At 41.1% G+C, this 15,708-nt stretch overlaps 1 protein-coding gene across 2 annotated transcripts in view; it reads right to left on the bottom strand.

Moving 5' to 3' along the window:
- Positions 1-13,771, bottom strand: part of paxip1 (PAX interacting (with transcription-activation domain) protein 1) — a 44,672-nt gene extending 30,901 nt beyond the window's left edge. For both annotated transcript variants that reach the window (XM_079285198.1, XM_079285199.1), the window contains exons 1-7: positions 13,631-13,771; positions 11,779-11,913; positions 11,427-11,470; positions 6,701-6,764; positions 6,328-6,438; positions 6,131-6,206; positions 4,523-5,050 (exon numbers count right to left, since the gene is read on the bottom strand). In XM_079285198.1, the coding sequence (XP_079141324.1) occupies positions 4,523-5,050; positions 6,131-6,206; positions 6,328-6,438; positions 6,701-6,764; positions 11,427-11,470; positions 11,779-11,913; positions 13,631-13,711 (1,039 nt within the window). In that variant the 5' untranslated portion in view covers positions 13,712-13,771. The remainder of the gene's footprint in view (positions 1-4,522; positions 5,051-6,130; positions 6,207-6,327; positions 6,439-6,700; positions 6,765-11,426; positions 11,471-11,778; positions 11,914-13,630) is intronic.
- Positions 13,772-15,708: the final 1,937 nt, after the last annotated feature.

Raw genomic sequence — 15,708 nt, 5'->3', positions numbered from 1 at the left:
TGTGGGCGGAGGAGGTCCGATAGGTACTGGGGGGCATGGGCATGGAGGGACTTGTAGGTGAGGAGGAGGATCTTGTATGAGATGCGGGACTTGACCGGGAGCCAGTGGAGGTTGATGAGGGTGGGGGTGATGTGCTGCCAGGGCTTTGTGTGCGTGAGAACCCTGGCAGCAGAGTTTTGTACATACTGGAGCCTGTCCAGGGTTTTGTTGGGTACCCCGAACAGGACACCATTGCAGTAGTCCAAGCGGGAGGTGACAAACGCATGGACCAGGGTTTCAGCAACAGACTCCGAGAGTGACGGTCGGAGTCTGGCAATGTTCCTGAGATGGAAAAAGGCAGTTTTGAATGACTGTATGAGAGAGACACAGAGAGAGAGAGGGAGAGGAGTGTATGTGCGCGTGTGTCTGTGAGTCTGTGTGTTTATCAACATCACTAATTGGCTCAATCGTGAACACCTGTGTGCCTGAAGCCATTTCATGGAGATAAAACAGGGAAACACCTCTCAAACAAATCATCAAAACTCCCATAACCGTAGCTCCTATTGCTCCGATATTAATAATTGAGAGGAAGGATGAGTTGAAGAACAGATCCTGTAAACATTGTGTCTGTAGTGTAAAAAATGTGGCTTAACTGGCGATCTAGAAATGGGGTACCGTGTTCTGTGGAAGATGTTTTTGAAGCAAAATTTAACATTGGTCTCTATGGACCAGAAAGTTGGTTTTCCTCTCAATTAACGGCTTCCGTGTCAAATGTGGAAATCTGTGGGATTCTACAGTAATTTTTCTACGACAAGGACAAGATTAGCTCCTTTTAAATCCAGAAATTATGCATGAAGAGTGAAGATTGTGGACACAGTGGCAAAACACAAATGTTTTTTTCACAAGAATCTCAAGCTGCTCTTCACTCTAGCGATGACATCACGCACTCTAAGCTGCGCAATACACACCCATTATAAAGTCAGAAAAGGGCTGAAAAATCATAAAAGTTAAATTGCTGCAGTTCAAAAAGTTTAAAAGATATCAAAAAGCTGAATCATTTGGCAATAGTTAAGGGTTTTCTCAACATTTGAAAGTTGAAATGGTGTCTGTAGCTGAAAGTATGAGGAAGTTGAAGAATTTGAAAGTTGAAGAAGTTTAAGAGGATTTGAAAATATTCTCCATAGAGATCCCATTGAAAATAAAAAGCTTAATAATTCAAAAAGTTGAAAGGTTAGAAATAGAAAAAGTCATAGCAGAGATGAGCTGAAGGAGCTGAACATTTTGATAGTTGAATGGTTTCTGTAGCTTAAAAAATGAAGAAGAAGAAGAGTTGCGACGAAACGGGGGGGGACGGAAGAAATAGTGGAACTAGAAAATGCATTGGAATGCTGAAATTTGAAATGAATTGCAAAAAATTGCTGAAAATAGATAACCAATTTTTTTTAAATTGCAAAAAGCTTAATAATTCAAAAAGTTTAAGACATAGTATCAGTAGTCATGGTAATAGCTGTAGTATTGGTCGTAGTATTTAACATCCCAGTAGTAGTCGTAGTCATAGTAATGGCAGTAGAAGATGTAGCAGTAGTAGTAGTACTAGTAGCAGTCGTACTAATAGCTGTAGTAGTATTACTACTTTTAGTAGCATGAATAGCAGTAGTAGTAGCAGTTGTCGAATAAGTAATAGTAGTCGTGGTAGTAATAGCAGTAGTGGTAGTAATAATATTGATGGTAGCAGTAATAGCAGTAATAGTAGCAACAGCAAAAGTTATAGTAGAAGTAGTAGTAGCAGTAGTAGTAATGCTATATTAGCAGCAGCAGTAGTAGTTGTCGCAGTATTAGTAAGAGCATTAATTTTTTTTAACAAAAAAGCCTAATTTTGAGCTTGTTTAAATACAGTTAATCCATGGGGCTTTTATTTTGAAAGGGTGGGGCTGGGTGGGGGGAGAGGAGACATAATCATAATGTCTGACACACATAAACAGAGGTTATTAAATGCCTGGCTTCATCACAAGCATTTCAATTGGAATTCACTCTTTGGGGCTTTTATTTTGAAATGGGGTGTGTGGGTGTGGGGGTCCACTAAAAGTACCTAAGACCTGAATGACTGTATGAGAGAGAGACAGACAGGGAGAGAGAGAGAATTAGTGAGAAGAACGAATTAGTGAGAGAGAGCACGAGAGAGAGAGAGAGAGAGAGGCTCTGATATCTCTGGCAAACTTTCTCATTTGGAGATTGTACTATGTTTTATCTTTTACAGCTTACATGACTATTGTCCTGCTCTGCCATGTCTTTCCTCGCCTCTCCCTCTTGTGTCGCGGTGTGTGTAAATGTCACTTGAATCAGGAAACTTATCAGAATACTCATATCTGATTGGCCGAGCTGCAACACGTAACAGCTGCAACAAATCATGTGTGTGCGGCTTTTATTTTAAAATGGGGTGGGTGGGTGTGTGTGGGGTCCTCTAAAAGTCTCCAAGACCTGAAATGACTGTATATATGAGAGAGAGAGAGAGAGAGAGAGAGAGAGAGAGAGAGAGAGAGAGAGAGAGAGAGAGAGAGAGAGAGAGAGAGAGAGAGGTGCTCGTGTGTGTTTATCAACATCACTAATTGGCTCAATCGCAAACACCTGTGTGCCTGAAGCCATTTCATGGAGATAAAACAGGGAAACATCTCTCAAACAAATCCTCAAAACTCCCATAACCGTAGCTCCTATTGCTCCGACATTAATAATTGAGAGGAAGGATGAGTTGAAGAACAGATCCTGTAAAAATTGTGTCTGTAGTGTAAAAAATGTGGCTTAATTGGCGATCTAGAAATGGGGTACCGTGTTCTGTGGAAGATGTTTTTGAAGCAAAATTTAACATTGGTCTCTATGGAGCAGAAAGTTGGTTTTCCTCTCAATTAACGGCTTCCGTATCAAATGTGGAAATCTGTGGGATTCCACAGACATTTGAAAGTTGAAATGGTGTCTGTAGCTGAACGTATGAGGAAGTTGAAGGATTTGAAAGTTGAAGAAGTTTAAGAGGATTTGAAAATATTCTCCAGAGATCCCATTCAAAAATAAAGTTGCTAAAAGCTTAATAATTCAAAAAGTTTAAAGGTTAGAAATAGAAAAAGTCATAGCAGAGATGAGCTGAAGGAGCTGAACATTTTGATAGTTGAACGGTTTCTGTAGCTTAAAAAATGAAGAAGAGTTGCAATGAAAAATGGGGGGGACGGAAGAAATAGTGGAATAAAGAAACAGGATAACAATAGTTGGAATGCTTAACAGCATTCCAACAATAAAGAAACAGGATAACAATAGTTGGAATGCTTAACAGCATTCCAACAATTATTAACTCAGCGATGCCTTGATTACACATACATTAGTCATTGTGTGGAATTTTTGAGAAAAACATTTTTATAGCACCGTAGTTATTTAAAAAATGTGCCATTTGAAGGTCCAAATTCAGTTCAGAGTTTTTACTGAGTAAAATATCTTAATTGACTGTCAGTCAGGTATTATTCATTAACAACCCTCAAATCAAAGACTAAAGACACTTTACGCACAATTTAGGTGTATTTTCCCTTTAACTCACGAGATGCAGCATGTTTTATACTTAATGTGAATATAATTCATACTTTGTTGGCATCTTATTCTGAAACCCGGATGTTCGTCTGAAGAAACCGGATGTTGACTCACGTTAATCTTTCCGCTCTAAAATTTAAGTGTCTGCTGAGTTGACCGCAGTCTCGCAATCACAGGTCTGATTAAGAAGCGCTCCGTTTATTTATTTGTTGTCGATATTCATAAAAGCCTCTGAACACCCAGATCTTCTGACTGATTAGACCTGTGCTTTGGTAGAAAGTTATATGGTCATAGATTTTCATTTCCCAATATGAATGATATTGAAAACAAGATTACATGTGAACACATGATAACGGTATAATTTACCTTCGCCCAATCGTCATTTTCACTGAACAGAGCCTGAACGCATCGTAATGTGAGTGGACATAACCTTTGTTAGTTGTTCAGGCTGCATGTTTCATCATTTTTTTCCTCCTAAATCGCGATTATGACTAACGTTAACAGTCGACAAAGTTTTGCATGCAGCGGATGTTAACTTAACCCAGCAAGTCTGACCTGTAACGGAACATAAAGTAACTTCAACTTTAACGCCAATACACAATCCACTAACGTTAGCTGTAGCTGTACACATCTGAACGCTGATTAGCCAAGACTCGACACGTCACATCAAAGATCTTTCATTGCGAAGATCACGACATCACCTTTTCTCCTCGTCTCACTCCAATCTGAGAAACACTGACTAGCCAGTTGCCTGCCCCCCCCCTAAAAAAAACCCACGGAGCTACACGATTCACGTGGATGATATATTTTGACTCAAAACGGCGAATTTCGCCAAAAAGCGACAGGTTTGCAGGTATGGACTGAGACCGAGACTTGGACCTGTCAGGTGGTAGCTCCCACACTTTACCGTGGGCCTCATGGTGGTATCGAAGCGTATCTAGGAGGACCCGTTTCTGACCGTTCCTGACATACTGACCTTGCTGTGTTGTGTGACTGATGGCAGCAGCAGCAGAGCGAGCCTCTGCAGGCATGGCTCCTCCACTGCCAGGACCAGGAGGCACAGTGGCACACAGGTTAATCAGCCCACTGCCTGCGGATGGAACCGGGTCTTTGCTGCCGGGCGGCCCACCTCGCCGTCTGGCTGTGCCGGTCGGGATAGGGGGTGTCGGCGTGACGACTTCAGCCGGCGTCCAGTTGAGGTTGGTGCCCTCCTTCTCAGTGGAGGAGTCGTCGTCTGAATCGTCGAACATGCGCTCGCTGCGGCGCTCAGGCTTGCGGGGAGAGGAAGGGGAGACAGAGTTCAGTTTTTTGGGTCCTGGCCTTCTGCGGGGGCTGGACTCCTCACCAGACGAGCCGCCGCTGGACAGCCGGGATCGCCGGGGGCTGTAGCTTCCATCTGAATGGGAGTGCTGGTCATATGACTCTGCTTCGCTCTCCTCCTCTTCCTCAGGCTCCACATACGTGAGTCTGGGGTGATAGAGCACTTCATCTTTCCTGCTTTTGTCTGTAAAGGGTGGAAAGAGGGAATAACTAACAGTTGTTTGTATCTGATCATAGAGAGCGCCATTCGTGTCGGCCACCATGGTTCTATGGTTTATTTCTTTGATAGTTAACCACATATCACATTAAGCAGTGTTTCATCAGGCTTTTTTGAAAAAACAGAGCCCCACCACCAATAACAGTTCAAGCAGAGAGTGGTACTGCAGCTAGGACTACGACGAGTCTTTCAAAACGACAACCAACTAAATGAAAATAAATTCAGTTCTATGAGAAGTTGATGAGAGAAAAGCTGCTACATCAGGAAGACACCACAGCAACTGTAGAAAGCGCAGTTGTGCTTAAGTGGTGTTTGTTAAGAGAATGTCACTCACTGTTGGAAGACTGTCCATTCAACAGTGAAATGATACTTCAACATGCTTCTTTTTGTCAATTATGTTTTTGTCAAATTACAAGAGATGATTGGACGGACTCAGAAGAGATGGTAAATCTGATTCCATCAGTATATATTTGGTCAGTAATTACAGCCGCCTTGTGGAATTGTGATATTTTAACGAGAAGAAAATAAAACAGACTACGAATTATTAAAAGAACATAATATACATTATATATATTAATGATTTATGAATTTATTAGTGGATTAAGAGCTATAATGAGAAGCCAATAAATCGACAAGAAATGTATATGCAACAATTTCAATAACTGATTCATCTTTTTCAACATCTTTCAAGCAAAAGTGCCAAATATTCTCTGGTTGCAGCTTCTTCTGATTCAGAAGATTCCTTTTATTTGTTTTACATGTATGAAGAAACTGATTATATTCGAGTTTTTTTTCTTTTGGTCCAATAAAACAAGTTATCTGAACACCTGGCCTTGGGCGGTTGGAGATTATAACAGGCATTTTTCACTGTTCTCTGATTTATAACCAAACAATACATCAATTAATGGAGACAATAATCTGCAGATTGGTCGTTACTTTTAGCCCAACTATAGAAACACATCCTCAAACCTCAGTCAGCACATCAGATAATAATCCAAAAGTAAAATGAATGCATGAATTCTTCAGCTACAGCAGCACTACCATTACCTTTAACACAATCTGTTATCCAGTCCGGGGTGACAATCCTGATGCCCAGGTGCTTCAGCGCACACTCAAACTTGGCCTGGAGGTCAAAAAATATATATAAAAGTTGAATTAGAAGTGCACATAATGATGAAGATTCTGAGCAATAACATGCGCAGTTGAACTTATAAAATGGTAAAGATCAGACACGGAGCACTCACCCCCTTTGGTTCCTTCACTACTAAGTGGGTGACCTTCTTGTTGAGGTTAAGTTGACATTCTCCTCCATAAAATGTTATGTAAGCCCACAAAGTGTTGAGATCGTCTGGAAGCTGTGTACAAACACACACACACACACACACAATAATGAGCTGAAGATGCTGGACTAGTTTTTGTCTTTCACAAGTAAACAATAGCAGCCCAGCCCAAGGTCATTCCCAAAGTTAAGTAGAGTAAAGCAACACGAGTGTTTTGAAACAAGAAACAAGCCTCGTCTTGACTGCAGAATAAACGAATCCCTCCATCTGCATATCTCTCAAATCCCATAAGTTCATGGAGAGAACAAATCACACACACACACACACAAACTCTTACCCTGGGAAGACAAGCTGTCACACCGAAGAATATCTGTCCTGATTCTGGGGAGAATCCTGTGACTCTGTGGAGTACATAGTTATGGAAAACAATCACGTTCTTATTGTGACGTTTTAATTAATTCCACAAATTCTATAATCTTTTTTTGCCAATGAATCACTAAGAACATTTTTGTTGTTGTTTTTGTTGACTTATGTAATTCTAAACATTAATATTCAGCTGTCATATTCACTGTTATTGTAGAAGCCATTACTATGATTTGTGTATTGCCTATAGATTCTATCCTTATCCTTGCATCAATGCAGAGTGTCAGTGAACAGATATAAAGCAGTAGTGTTCACGTGAACGGAGCAGCTTAGAAGCATTTAACGGTGAAGTCATGGCAAGCGGAGGAACGTCAGAAGCCGCGGCGTCATTTAAGTCGCAAGTTTGGGAACATTTTGTCTTCCCTGTAACGTATAATAATGGATGAGGGTGGTGGACGAAACCGTTACGGTATGTAGGCGTTATTTAAAGAGAGACGCACGACAACGGCAAAACATCGGCATGTCCACACATATGAAGAGCCACCATCCCGTCTGTCAGCGACGGGGACACTCCGGTGTAGAAAACAAAGGATTTCTAAATCTGGTTAAAATGCTTGAGCCACGCTACGAAATCCACTCACGCACCCAATTTAGTGTGAAGCTGTTCCAGGCCTCTATGAGAAGGAAAAAACTGTGACCGCTTTCACCATGCTGTTAAGCATTCCAACTATTGTTATCCTGTTTCTTTATTTTTGGAATGCTGTTAAGCATTCCAACTATTGTTATCCTGTTTCTTTATTCAACTTCTATTTCTTCCGTGCCCCTCTTCTCCTCCTTCATTTTTTAAGCTACAGAAACCGTTCAACTATTAAAATGTTCAGCTCTTTCACCACAGGTGTGCTATGACTTTTCATATTTCTAACCTTTAAACTTTTTGAATTATTAAGCTTTTTATTTTTTCAATAGGATCTCTATGGAGAATATTTTCAATTGGCTTCAGGCACACAGGTGTTCGCGATTGAGCCAATTAGTGATGTTATAAACACACAGACTCACAGACACACGCGCACATACACTCCTCTCCCTCTATCTCTCTCTGTGTCTCTCTCTCATACAGTCATTCAGGTCTCTTAGGGATCTTCAGAGGTCTTTCCCCCCTCCTCCCCCTCCCCCCCCCCACACACACACACCATTTTAAAAATAAAAGCCCCACAGAATGAATCCTAACTGAAATGCTTGTGATGAGCCTGTCATTTAATAACCGGTTTGTGTTTATCTAACATTATGATTCTGTCTCCTCTCCCCTTCTCCCCCACACCCCATTTCAAAATAAAAGCCCCAGAGAGTGAATTCTAACTGAACTGTTTGTGATGAAGCCTGTCATTTAATAACCTCTGTTTATGTGTGTCAAACATTATGATTATGTCTCCTCTCCCCCTCCCTCCCCCACCCAGCCCCACCCTTTCAAAATAAAAGCCCCATGGATTAACTGTATGTAAACATTAAGCTCAAAATTCTGCTTTTTTGTTGAAATAATGAATGCTCTTACTAATACTGCGACAACTACTACTGCTGCTAATATTTCTAGTATTACTACGACTACTGCTACTTCTACTACAACTTTTGCTGTTGCTACTATTACTAGTGCTATTACTGCTACCATCAATATTATCACTACCACTACTGCTATTACTACCACTACGACTATTACTTATACTACAACTGCTACTACTGCTATTCATGCTACTACCAGTACTAATACTACGACAGCTATTAGTACGACTGCTACTAGTACTACTACTACTGCAATTCAAATACTGCCATTACTTTTACTCCTACTACTGTTATATTAAATACTACGACCACTACTACAGCTATTACTACTACTACTGATACTAGGCTACTACTTCTTCTAAATACTACTACTTCTTCTAAATACCAATACTTCTTCTTAATACTAATACTTCTACTACTAATGATACTTCTACTACAACTACAACTTCTACTACTATTACTACAAATATCACTACTTCTGAAATTTGTTTAAGCTACAGAAATTGTTCAAATATCAAAATGTTCAGCTCTTTCAGGTGAGGGGTGCTTTGACTTTTCATATTTGTAATCTTTAAACTTTTTGAATTAAGCTTTTTGCAATTTTCTTTTGAATGGGATCTCTATGGAGAAAATCTTAAAAATCCTGTTATACTTCAACTTTCAAAGCCTTCTTCTTCCTCATACTTTCAGCTACAGACACCATAGTTAGACATTTCAACTAGAAGGTTTTTCAGCAGTGCAGTTTAAATGCTTCCGAGCTTCAACATTTTTCAAACAGATAGTCTCCCATTTCTTAATTTTCAGCAATTTTTTCACAATTAATTTCAGCTTTCAGCATTCCAACGCATTTTCAGCAGAAAATGCTTTTTCTAGTTCAACTTCTATTTCTTCCGTCGCACCGCTTCTCCTCCTTCATTTTTTAAGCTACAGAAACCGTTCAACTATTAAAATGTTCAGCTCTTTCACCAGAGGTGTGCTATGACTTTTTATATTTCTAACCTTTAAACTTTTTGAATTATTAAGCTTTTTATTATTTCAATAGGATCTCTATGGAGAATATTTTCAAATGGCTTCAGGCACACAGGTGTTCGCGATTAAGCCAATTAGTGATGTTGGTAAACACACAGACTCACGCGCACATACACTCCTCTCCCTCTCTCTCTGACTCATTCTTTCTTCTCTCTCTCTCTCTCTCAGTCATTCTTTCTTCTCTCTCTCTGTGTGTCTCTCTCTCATACAGTCTTTCAGGTCTTATGCCGTGTTCACACCGGTCGCGTTGATTTTTTGACGCGCGTCGAGATTACATACAAAGTCTATGCACAGACGCGATGAGACTGGCGCGGCGCGATTTTGCGATGGCGCGGCGCGTTGGGCGCGTTATTGCAGTGCGGTGGACGCGTTGGACGGCGCAAAATCGCCAACGCGCGAGTTGAAATTTTTCAACTTCAGCGACATAATCGCGTGACGCTGTGGCGCGATAGCCTATCAGCGTTGAGTTGCTCCCCCTGTCATCACTGGCTTTCTGCCGTTGTTGAATCAGGAAATAAATCCTGTAGCCATCTGTGTTCACCCAGAGCGCTACGATACCTCATATCAACAGAGACCGGACCAAACTATGTGTATACATGTGTGTGTGTAAACCATACGGTACAAACAATGAATAGACGCTGCCGTATTTACGTCTACGTGACGTTATTGAGTGCTGGTGGAGCTGCTACGATGTTAGCATAGCCTAGCACCGATCCATCAGAGCTACATTGAGAAGACCAGTAACCTACAAATCGGCATCATTACGTCGTTATTTCGGAGTCCCTTTTTGTCGGAGAAGACAAGTACAAATCGGTATCATTACGTAGTTATTTCGGAGTCCCTTTTTGTCGGTTTATTGCAGTTGAATCACAGCCAAATCAGTTTATTTAGTGTTCCTACAGCTGTAGTAAACAGCGATCGGTGGCTTGCTAGACACAGTGAATACAGCTCGATACAATCCACGGAGCTCCTCTGAACAATATTATGAACCAGACATGACGGCGTTTGGCATTCCGATGTTTGAGGGACTTCCACAACACGTACAAAGCAGCAATTGTCCTTATTCCTTTCACGGTCGACAGCAGAAATAAATGGCAGCCATGTGAACGGCTTCCAGGACGATAAACCACGCCCCCTCTCCGGCGCTACGAGATTTTGCGGCGTCTGGTGTGAACACGACCGGCGGCGCGTTGGACGCGATTGTGCAGTGCGTTGGACGCTTTTTTGCAGTGCGTCAAAAAATCAACGCGACCGGTGTGAACGCAGCATTAGGGATCTTTAGAGGTCTTTCCACCCTCCTCCACCCCCCCCCCCCCCCACACACGCCATTTTTAAATAAAAGCCCCACAGAATGAATCCTAACTGAAATGCTTGTGATGAGCCTCATTTAATAACCGGTTTGTGTTTATCTAACATTATGATTCTGTCTCCTCTCCCCTTCTCCCCCACTTCAAAATAAAAGCCCCACAGAGTGAATTCTAACTGAAATGCTTGTGTGAAGCCTGTCATTTAATAACCTCTGTTTATGTGTGTCAAACATGATGATTATGTCTCCTCTCCCCCTCCCAGTCCCACCCTTTCAAAATAAAAGCCTCATGGATTAACTGTATTTAAACGTTTCACTCAAAATTAGGCTTTTTTGTTGAAATAATGAATGCTCTCACTAATACTGCGACAACTACTACTGCTGCTAATATTTCTAGTATTACTACTACTACTGCTGCTACTACTTCTACTACAACTTTTGCTGTTGCTACTATTACTAGTGCTATTACTGCTACCATCAATATTCAGCTTTTTGCAATTTTCTTTTGAATGGGATCTCTATGGAGAAAATCTTCAAATCCTGTTATACTTCTATAACTAACTATTTTTCAACCGCATTATGCATTGGCGGTCGCATTAGAAGACCGCATTATGAGACAAAGCGGGTTTTTCTGTTTAAGATGACTTCCATGTATGCTTTTGATGCTGTTCTGGAATAAAAGAAAGTTTTGAAGTGACACTACGAGAGAATGCGCGTTAATCGACCGACCGCTCCTACAATTATTGTTTTTTCAAAACGTCTTTAAATGACACGCATTTGAGGCATTGTGGACTAGATGGTGGAAGGATACGGTAACAGGTCTCCACATCTGAATGAGAGGATCACCCAGGACGGCTGGAAAACATGAGGAGAAAAACATGTTAAAGTGTGATTTCTACTTCTTTCTCTTAGTGACACTAGTTCAAAGTAGCTTTAACTCACTGCTACTATTTGACAGAGATTAAACATCAACAATAAGGAAACTAACCAAGTGACCGCCTCCCACATGCTCTATCGCTATGCATTAAAGGGATACGTTGACATGTTGGAAAATATGCTCATCCGTTATCCCTCTGTTTACGGTCTTTATGCTGGGATAAGCTGACCGGCTGCAGAACCACTTTTAGCCCAAAACAAAAAGGAAGAAACGGTACAACCCTTACCTTGACAACAGGCAGGTCAAACACCTCTCTTGACTCGCCCACCTCGGGGTTGTCCCCGTCCTCTGCGATGATGTGAGTGGCCAAAGCATTGTAGGACACCTCCTTCCCTTTTCCTGCCTTCAGCAGCTGCACAACCTGGAACATCAGCCGAAGGTTCAGTCAAATTCTACTTCAGTCCAGACTAGCTGAGACAATGACGCTGACGCTCTTCACAGTGTCAACTCTGGCCAAAGATCATACCATTTGCAATTTAGAGAGAGTAAGCACGGAAGTTCTCAAAAATACTTGAATCACTTGTGGGAGTTACTCTGATAGCAATGCAACACCACTAACATAGGAGCTGTCTGAGATGAAGCGACTGTACACAGTTCAGTTCATATGAATATTTGAATGTCTAAGTCATTAGACAAGTTTTGTAGCATGATATTCAGGATGTTTTCAAGTGCTGCTTCATACACAAAGACAGAGCTGTGGCTCTGTATGGTCTTCATCTCCACAGCATTACGACATGCTGCTGGGACTGATAACCATGAAGCAAAGAAATCAATCACTGTCACAGAATCCCAACAGCATCTCTCTTTTGTAATAATTTAGGTAGTAATGACTATGTGTCTATCAAACTTAATAGATTTCAACGGCTGCAGCGTTTCAACGAACCATTTATCAAAGATCCTGTTCAAACCCTGATACTTCTATCAGATACATCGGCACTTTGTCCCTCATCTAACAGCTACTTGGTCACAGACCCACTGCTGCAAGTTTCACACATTTTGACATTCTTTCATTAAAGCTTTCTCAAACCCTGAATTAGTTTGAAAGGGTCTCATTTTAACAAGGCATCCATCGAAACCCATGCATGAGGCCTCAGCAAAAAGACATGAAAGAAGAGAGACATGCAGTGCCATCTTCAATCTAAAACAGTCAGTGTTAGGACTGAGATGGAAACAGGAAGAAAAAAGAATTGTGCTTACATTACACAACCGGAAATGATAAGATGTATCAACATTTGAACCATAGTTCCCGAATAATTCAAAATAAGATGTTGGCCAGACTGTTCAATAAGTTTACGTTTTAGGGGAAAGGTCTCTATGAACTACTGTAATATTATGATATCATGTCTTTATTTCACTTGAGCAATAAGCTCACAGGGTGGTGTATCGAACTAACATCAGCCCATATATCACTTTCGCTGTATATAAACACGGTGAGAATGAGGTGCGACTGGGGTTCACTATTTGGCAGGAAGTACAGCTCCGTGCCACAGGTCCCCAGCACCAACGAGTGAAACAGCATTGACACATGCGCAGTAAGGGGCGCCCAATTGAGCAAGACGCTAATAGTCACAGGTTGACGCAGAATAACCCCGTGCACATAGGTATTTCACTCCCCCAGAACAGCGCACTACTGTACTGAGGTTGTTCCGCTGTTATGATTTAGGAAAAAGCAAGCTAACACACGCCATCTTTATTGCCAGTTTAGCAAACCCCGTGACATAAAACGTTAAACCGCAAGCAATAAGCTAGCAGCTTACCATCTGTGCAACTACAAAACTCATAGCTAATGCTAAGGGACTGCATGAAAAGTGTAACCTTAGTGCTAGGTAAGTTAGCTTCTGCACATATTACTCACAGTGAAGTAGACTATCATGGATACAGCTTCACATGTTTGCAAGACTTATGTAGGGTTCGTCACAATACTTTAATGCTAGCCAATGATCAAGCTCACTGTTTTCCATGTAGCATGTTAGCTAGGTAGGTTAGCTTCTCCTGCAGCACTTCATTTAGATTGACTGGTGCTAGCAACTTAGCCTGCTACCAATTTAGCTACAGGAAGCTAACGTCCAGAGCCTCACCTTTTGGTCAATGTCCCCTACCACGTAGAATTTGACATCTTTGAAAAGTTCGTCGGAAACCTTTTTTCCCACTTCAGACATGATTGCCCATTAACGTCATAGGGTTACGTATTGAAAACCCAGGCAAACCCTGAAAGAGTAAAGAGTATGTCAGAGCAGCTGGGTGAGAGCGTACAGTAAACCGGAGACACTAGCGCCAAATCGCTGAGCGCGCCTTGGACTGCAACATTCCGAATACTGAGGGGGGTCTGTGTTATCTTATCAGTCGTATATTCCTTTATTTTGTCTTTTATAACCCTACCATGCATTTCATTGCCTTATGTGTCTATGCGTGAAGTGGATTTTATCCGAAATACAATACAACCAACTTACAGGGACGGAAATGAATACATATATTTTTCTTATGGACATGTAATCCCCCTGTCATATGAGAGTTGATGTTTTATCCAAACGTGTAACCTAGATTACCATGCAGAAAACGAAATAGACCCATAACATATTTTAGATAGTACTGTAAAACATGGTAAAGTGATAATAAATAGTCTGAGGTAATAAGAACAATTTGAATTGTTAGAAATAAATAGCTGTTAAGCAAATAGTACATTGTTATAAAAGCATCAGCTAATGTCAAAATAATATGGGGGCCCTGGGAGCTCAACACTGCAAGATAACTAAAATAGGTAGTCCTACGCAAATAGACAAAACACAAGCAACTTAAGAAAACATAATCACTAATATGACAACACGGGCGTAGCATTAGAAGCTGCAAGTAGAGAAAACACAACCAAATGTGCTGCAAGTAGCACAACACAACAACAACTGTTATTAGGTGACACTAAGAATGTATGCATGGGGGTTTTCATGGGAAACTAACTATGATGTGTTGAGTCCAAAACCTCTCTGAATCATGGAAGGCCGCACGTCTCCCGCTGCTGCTATCTTTCGTCAGCAGTAGTACCAAAAAAAACAGCTGGTTCGAAGTTATAATCAAATCAAAAGATGTTTAATATCTACAGAGGCATAACAGTTGCAAACTGAATACACTTAACAGTTTTATGTTCCATGGAGCAGGGATCAAATGAAGTCCTCCACACAGTCCAGCCAAGCTAGTTAGCTGCCCAGAGGTCCCAAGTGATCTGATTCTTCTTCTGTGAAACAATGTCCCTTGTTTGTCCGAAAGTTTCAAATGTCCAGTATCAGCTCAGTGATTGGCTGAAATCCAATAGTCTCCGCCTGGCTTCAGACACGATAGGCTGTCCTCCTCGCTGACCACTTCCTCTTGACAGCGTCTCTGCATCTCAGGTACTCCCATATATGGTTGTCTGCAAAGCCTCGCTCAGAAATCCCTCACTGGCACTCATGGTTCAAAACATTCAGTAACTACACTTTTTAGTTTAATACATTCAATGATTATGCTTTATGGTATAACACTTCTATAAGTAAATATACTGTAACATATAATATCCTCTATCAGTAAATATATTGTGACATTGAATATCCACCACTAGGGGTGCTATTAATCATACTAAGAATGCTTTTAAACTTTAATTCCTCACAGATGCAAGGATTCTCTCCATCTTTCTGTCTGTCTGTGTTCTTCGTATACTGTATGTGGAGAACCACTCATCGGCGGGTTTATTTCTGGGCAAAGCCTTCTCTGCTGGCCGAAACAGAATCACAAAATTATAGCTATTTTATAATTAAATCATTTTTCACAAATACACTTATCGTTTTTCCCCATTATCTTATTTTCTCATTGCACAGCTCCTGTCTTCAGCTGCTCTGCTTCCAGTGCAGCTTGTTATAAGGAGAGCTTTCATCCAATCAGATTCAGCCCCTATGTCTCTATGTAAGGAAAGGCCCGAGGTCCTCTAGGTAGGCTTTGCAGATTAAAGTATATGGGGACGATATTGTTGATTGTCACAGTGTTCAACCAATCAGATCATTAGTTTGACATGTTGGGCGTATTCTTTGACGTGCCAGAGCTACCAAGGTAGCCTACAAGTACGTCTGCATTAACGTGCAGCTCAGCAATAATGTGCAATGTGATTCACTGACCAATCAGCTAGCGTGACTGT

Source organism: Melanostigma gelatinosum, assembly GCF_949748355.1.
Source record: "Melanostigma gelatinosum genome assembly, chromosome: 15".
Lineage (NCBI taxonomy): Eukaryota > Metazoa > Chordata > Actinopteri > Perciformes > Zoarcidae > Melanostigma > Melanostigma gelatinosum.
The sequence above is the reverse complement of the archived record's forward strand: the minus strand, read 5'-3'. Positions and strand labels throughout refer to the sequence as shown.